The sequence below is a fragment of the Trachurus japonicus genome, chromosome 18, assembly GCF_045865225.1.
Source record: "Trachurus japonicus isolate A0001 chromosome 18, Traja_1.0".
In the NCBI taxonomy this organism is placed as follows: domain Eukaryota; kingdom Metazoa; phylum Chordata; class Actinopteri; order Carangiformes; family Carangidae; genus Trachurus; species Trachurus japonicus.
Window position 1 is genome coordinate 9,089,623 of NC_140924.1, and position 6,599 is coordinate 9,096,221.

The 6,599-nt window shown below is 42.8% G+C and overlaps 1 protein-coding gene across 1 annotated transcript; it reads right to left on the reverse strand.

Annotated features, from left to right (window-relative positions):
• Positions 1 to 2,164: 2,164 nt before the first annotated feature.
• On the reverse strand, positions 2,165 to 4,835 carry LOC146968634 (butyrophilin subfamily 1 member A1-like). The gene is made up of 5 exons (XM_085759825.1): positions 4,513 to 4,835; positions 4,199 to 4,415; positions 3,409 to 3,473; positions 3,215 to 3,316; positions 2,165 to 2,772 (listed from the first exon to the last, which is right to left on the reverse strand). The coding sequence occupies exons 1-5, from the start codon at positions 4,814 to 4,816 to the stop codon at positions 2,213 to 2,215; spliced, it is 1,248 nt and encodes a 415-aa protein (XP_085615951.1). The 5' UTR covers positions 4,817 to 4,835; the 3' UTR covers positions 2,165 to 2,212.
• Positions 4,836 to 6,599: the final 1,764 nt, after the last annotated feature.

Here is a 6,599-nt window from a genome sequence, read left to right on the forward strand (position 1 = left end):
GTAAGGAGAGTAAGGAAACGCTGGTCGGGTCGCCCAGCACTTCCACCATTAATTAAAATAACATAATAACGATAGAGACAAAACGATATATTTATCGAAAATGGAGCCATTAACTCATTGAGTGCCAGACCTTTTATAAAATGGTCAGTGCCATGTGCCAGCGTTCTGGGGCATTTTGAGTAATGGTAAATGGTCTGTATTTATATAGCGCTTTTCCATCTCAACGATACCCAAAGCGCTTCACAGTACATCACATTCACCCATTCACACACACATTCAGACACTGATGGCGGAAGCTGCCATGCAAGGCGCGAACCACGACCCATCAGGAGCAAGGCGGGTAAGGCGTCTTGCCCAAGGACACTACGGCAGCAACCGGGACAGAGCGGGATTCGAACCGCCAACCCTCTGATCATTGGACGAGCCGCTCTACCACCTGAGCCACTGCCGCCCCTAGTAATATGTCAAGACCCAGAGAATATTTTGTACTATGACTCTGAAAACACCAAATAGCTCAAAGGAAAGAGGAGACTCTCTATTTAACTAGGGAAAAAACCATTTGTTTGTACCTTGTTCCATTCTTGATATATCTTAAGTTGAATAGAGCCTGGTTGCACCAAAAAGACCACTTTTTTTTCTAGAAAGCTGAGAAAAATGCATTTTTGTGAAAGAGAGTCTCTCAAGAAAAATAGTGATTTATCCGTTTTAATTTTGGCTTCAAAAACATGTAAGACATCTGAAAGTTTCATTTCACATGTTTTTTCATTGACCCCCCCCCCCAAAAAAACAAAAAAACAAAACAACAACAACAACTAAAATACAACAAGTACAAGCGGTTGCTGCCCCCTCAGCCTCTCCTACGCCCCCCTCCCCTCCCTCCCCTCCCTCTCCCTCCCCCCTCCCCTCCCCTCTCCTCTCCTCCTTCTCCTCCTGCTGCCCCTCGTCTCTGAAGTAGGGAGGGAGACGTCGTGGCGTCTTCAGCCTCTGTGCTGGACGCGGCCGCGGCGACTCACTGCGCTGATCTCTCGGTTCGTCGTCACGTCGGTCACTGACTCCGCGATCCGCCTCCGCTTTCGCTTCAGCATTTCGGTGCTGATCATCTAGATGAGTTGACCTTTCCTGCCTCCTCTGATCACTTCATGCTGGAGCTATGCTAATAGCACCGTGGCTGAGCTTCCTCCAGCTCCACGTTACACTTGTTCCAGGCTCTGCCCGTCGTTTTTCTCTAGAAATAGAAACTTTTTCCGACTTTGTTATCTCTGTACCGATCGCGCTCGTCTTCTCCTTCCTCTTCACTTCTTGCTCTGATCTACAGTCTTCTGCGTTCTACACATCCCAGAAGCCCCAAAATTACTCAGAGTGTGCGCGAGAGCATCCCCATTTACCAGCCGCAGAAAAGTGCATTTGACGTGTATGGACGTCAATGGCACTCGAGCGTTGGATTTTGATTGACGTCCATAGACGTCAATGGCACTCAATGAGTTAACAAGTGTGGGTAGCGTAGATTCATCCACATTAATGTGAGACTTTTTTATAACCAAATAGAAACTCCTCGTTGTCCCTTTAACAGAATTACTTGTTGATTCTCCCTCACTTATTCAACACCTGCTGTCGTCTTGTTACCAACTTTACTATATCCAACACAGCAGCTCACTGTCTGATCAATGATCAATATCGGTTACATGCTGTCATTCCGACATACCATCGTCCCACCATTCCGACAAGGCTTTCAATCAAAGGGAATGTGCGTTACTCAACAGGTGACTCTATCTATCTGTCCTGTCCAGCCTCTACCTGGTCTTTTTACAAAACTTAACCAACTCCTTTCATCATTGCCTAAGCCCAACCAGTGCAAAATCTTTTGGGGGAAACAATACTCTATTAAAGGAATTGTCGGAAAGTCAGGATGTTTAAAAAAAAGAAAAATCGTCATTCCGACCATAGGAGGCAAGAATTGTCAGAATATCAATATCAATATCTGATCACTGTTGACTTTGTTTGTGTCCCTTGTCGAACAAGACAAGGTGGTGAGCATAGACTGTATAAGACAGAGTGAGAAGGTGGTGAGAGCATGGATGCAGACTATTATATGAACTTATAATGCGGTCGATGTGAAAGGACTTGATGCACAAATTATTTGCACAAAAAATACCTCCCCAGTGTGAAAGGGCCTTTAGGATCGCATTCATTTCATCCCAACCTTGATGGGACACTAACCCTCATTCTCTGGAGTGTCAAGCTCCACCAGTGGCTTTTTTTCTTCAGGAGCAATGGAACGTCTCATGGTGTTTGTACGTGTGAGCTTGAAACTAGGTGTATGCTTGAAACTAGGTGTACGCTTGAAACTAGATGTACGCATGTGTGACTCAGACAATCTCCTCGGTTGGGCAGGATTTGGTTCACCCGAGGATGGCGCTGAAGAGATATCGGACGACGCAACATCATTATTGTCCAAAAGAGGAGGACTGCTGTCGTTAGCATGGTGTCCTCCGAATGGAGACGCTGGATTCTGTCCGGAGACACTGGGGTCTGAAGCTCTGATCTGGGAAACGCTGTGAGATGTTGGAAGGTCATTGTTGGGTGAACTGTTGTTGGGGTTTGTGGGATCTGAGGTGTTTGATGAGGACCCGGCAGGACCAGTTGATCTCCTGTTCTGTTGTTCATCTTCAGTGTTGTCCGGCTGGTTTCTCGAAGAGCAGCCTTCTGTGTTCAGATCGGGTGTGCCTGGGTTGGGCGTCTTCTTGGACTCTCTTGACTGTCCCTTCATGCACACTGTGTGAACAGAAGGAAATGCATTTGTGTTTGTACAACAGATTATATTTAAAGATATGTCCTGAACATCTATACTGACATAAACATACAGTAAATTGTGAAAACATTCTGTTATTTTAGCTTCTAAATTTAAAATCCTTTTGTTTCAGATTGCTGCTTCAGGGGAATTGTAAATATGATGTAATTTTTGACAATTTTGTAACATATTTAAGATCAAATGATCAGTGAGTAATTGCTCTACCAACCAAAATCAAAACAGGAAAAAGGGAATCCTTATTAACAATGAGATTACTAAGATCTTACATGGAAGGAGTTCTCATCACGCCAAAGTAATGTTGCCCTCATAACTTTAAAAAGATGCAGTAACAAAACATACACCTACGTATGCATGTCTAAGACTTTCAAAAAGGGAAAAAAAAAGGGAAATAAGAGGGTCACTCACCAAAGCTTCTGCATTTTGTGCCTAAAATAAACACTGCCACACATGCAACTATGGCCACAACAATAATGATCCAGTATTCAGAAGAGGAATGTGTGCATTTAGCTGAAATGAAAAAAACACAACACATGAACACAGGACCATTGGGATTCAGGTAACTCTGCTGGTACAGGTGAACTTGTAAAGCTCTGCTGAACCTGGGATGTTGATCTCTGCGTCTCTGGTCTGGTTGATCTGAGGCTGGTGAACTCTGCAAGTGACTCTGTGACACAATCACATCGCACAGAGTCATAGGTGAGATGAAGTCAGAGTGAAGCAAGTGGACCAACAAGTCATAATGTAAGGTATAATAATCATAATATTTTTTAAGCTGTTTTGTAGTGTTGTGACGTTCACGAACGAACCGATTCTATTGAACGGCTCGTTAACATGAACGATGGGAACCGAGTCACAGCTGGGAACCGTTCTTTTTTTTTTTTTTTTTTTACATCTCTGTGTGTTCATGACAGTCAATTGAAGCTGCTCCATTGGCTACGTAAGTGGCGTGCAAACTCAGATATTAGTGGGATATCTAATTTTGTATTATTTTGTTCCAAATCTCACCCCATTATTTCCAAGATAAAATGAGTTACCACCAGGCTGGCTTCTTAAAACTTAATAAATATTTAAAAAATCAGTCAAATGAGCCAGTTTTTTGAACGGCTCTTTGAAAGGAACGGCTCACCAAGATCCGGCTCCCCTCAAAGAGCCATAAATCCCATCTCTACTGTTTTGTTGCCTTTCCTTGAACTGATACTGGGATAAGCCCATTACAGGAACTGCAGTTCAAACTGTAACTAAATAGCTATGAAGAGTTCAATGGAAAGATGGTCAAGGAATCATCATGTGATCCCCCCTTCCTAAATGTTTGATCCATTTCAAGGATTGGAGCTCTTGTGCACTACTTGAAAACCTCCTCTGCTAAAGGTAAATTCAGGAAAGTCTGACCTCTTTGTATCAGTCTGCAGAGTCACGTTCCTCTTGACGTTGAAACACAAATTATGGGAATCCTGGTCTCTCATTGGCTTATGAGCAGGAATCTCTTTTCCCTGATCATCGAGAAATGTAATGTTGGGCGCAGGGAACCAGCAGTTGGACTTGCACTGCAGAACCGTTCTGTCACCTTCACTTGGAACAACTGAGAGTCTCGGCTCAGAAGCAGCACCTTAAAGAACAAGGGTTATACAGAGTGAGACCTTTGGACGTTTCTGGTAAAAATGTGTAAACTGATCTCTTCAACACATAAATTGGACTGGACGTACCCACAGAGAGCTCAACCGTTCCAACAACCTTGGGCCCCGTCCCAGGTTTTATAAACTTGCATTGGTATTCTCCTTGATCGGAGAGCCGCAGCTCAGAAATCCTCAGAGACATGTTTCCGTTAATCAGTTTGTTCATGAAGAGGCTCGTCCTGAACTGGAAAACGGGATTCTTTGCATCAGAGTACTCATAGCCGTCACGAAAGACGAAGGCAAATTGCGAGGGATTACCCATCTTGACCCAATCCAGTGTTGGGATGTCATTGTGAACGGTGATGTTGCAGGGTAGGACGACTGTTTCGCCCATGTAGGCCTGGATCTTCTTGGGCGCACTGTCCGAGGCTTTGGGAATTGGAATTAGAATTAGAAAAGACATGAAACAAGGTGGCACTGTCCCACAAAGAGACAAAGACCATCAATGAATGATCCCCTACTTGTAGAAACTTGACGTTTTGACGGTTTTCTGAAGACCTTTAACCCTACACACAGGCCAAATATTAACAATAACAACAGTACCAATTTCCATAACTACTGTATTGAAGGATTACTTTTTTCAAACATTCATGGTGCCCAGAGGATGAATCTTGATTACTTTGGCGATCCTTGAACTTTTCCAGTCAAGTACGTTTGTCTTTCTGCCTGGACTTAATTATTTGACCTGCAAAACATGGTTTGGGGTTTAGAGCTAATTAGCCAATGTTAGCATGCACCACTGTGAACATAACATTTTTTTCAAGTTTCAATTTTTTGGGCTTTAATGGATAGGACAGTAGAAAGACAGGAATGAGAGGGAGGGGGATAAAGGTCATTTTCTAGTGGTTTACTAGAATCCTAACGCAATGACAGCCTCACACTGCTTCTGAGTGGTACTTGGTTACCGGAAATTTAACATATATGGAGGACTGAAAGTGCCAAAACCAAGAATAAATAAATAAATGAATTAATATAACATTAAAGGTTAATCTCCTCATTTTCTCTCCTTTTTAAATTGTTACATAATTATTTAATATGTCCATATAATATGGCAGTTTCCATTTTCCAACCATAGGGATGTACATCTTATTGTGAAATATACACTCCTCACCAAAAGTTAGCGATATTCAACTTCTGGCGCCAGTGGGAAAGGCTCGTCAACCTGCATCTAACGACTCTGCTATCGACACGGGTTGAAATCGGCTTGGCTCCGATTGGCTTGCAGTAGGGGTCAGACTCAGGTCAACCCGCTAATTTAAGTGAAGTTGTGCCAGTCGTGACTTGTACAAGACGCTTTTCTCGCACTCAACAGTACTGACAAGACAGCGAGATAGGAGAGCTTCTGATGATCTGTGGGGAAGAGGAGGTTCAGCGCCAGGGAACGGAAAAAACACTGTCCACAGCTGTAGTGTGAGAGAGGGTCAAATTAAGGTCACCTTTAAAGGTCATTTTAGGTTGCACTCTGACATTTCATCCAAAAGTCCAACTTTCTGTCAGTAGTGTATCTTGTATCATGGTGCTTTATGTATAATCTCTCTCACAAATGAAAAAGCACATTCCTTCCTCAAATGCAGCTCCTGGCCCCCCCACCCACCACCCACCACCCACCACCCCCAGAGCACATGAGTTGGACAGAAAAACCACGGAGTAAATGTTTTTCATTGGACAAAGAACATGGGAAATCCCAAAGTGAGAGGTGTCAGAGGTGTCAATTAACTGGAAGTGTCGGCTCTTAAACACTCAGCTGACACAAGATCCTCATTCTACACTTTCATTCCAGGAAAATCTTGAGTTATTGATTATATTATATATCCTTCATTATATCATATTATTACACCACCCTAAGATATCATTTCTAGGTTACATGTATTGGCATTTTATTAAATATATAACGCACAGCACATAAATATGTTAAAATCAGCCTCACCTCAACCATCACAGAGCGACTCACATATTAATTTGTCTACAATAATAAACAAGTTTTGCAGAACATTTGCAGATTTCTGCATGAAGAGATTGTTTGTAGTTTTGACATATACTGCTAATATATAGTACTGCAAATAATACAGATCAACCAGGCATGTATCAACAGTGAGAATGAGTAATATGACTACTGT

What these genes read in the sequence shown, in the direction of transcription:
- LOC146968634 (XM_085759825.1), bottom strand. Translation starts at nt 4,816, where the DNA reads ATGGGCGAAACAGTCGTCCTACCCTGCAACATCACCGTTCACAATGAC. An exon ending in AACGGTTGAGCTCTCTGTGG is followed by an intron (nt 4,416 to 4,512) that starts GTACGTCCAGTC and finishes TTGTTCTTTAAG; the next exon opens with GTGCTGCTTCTGAGCCGAGA. An exon ending in CGCAGAGATCAACATCCCAG is followed by an intron (nt 3,317 to 3,408) that starts GTTCAGCAGAGC and finishes TTTTCATTTCAG; the next exon opens with CTAAATGCACACATTCCTCT.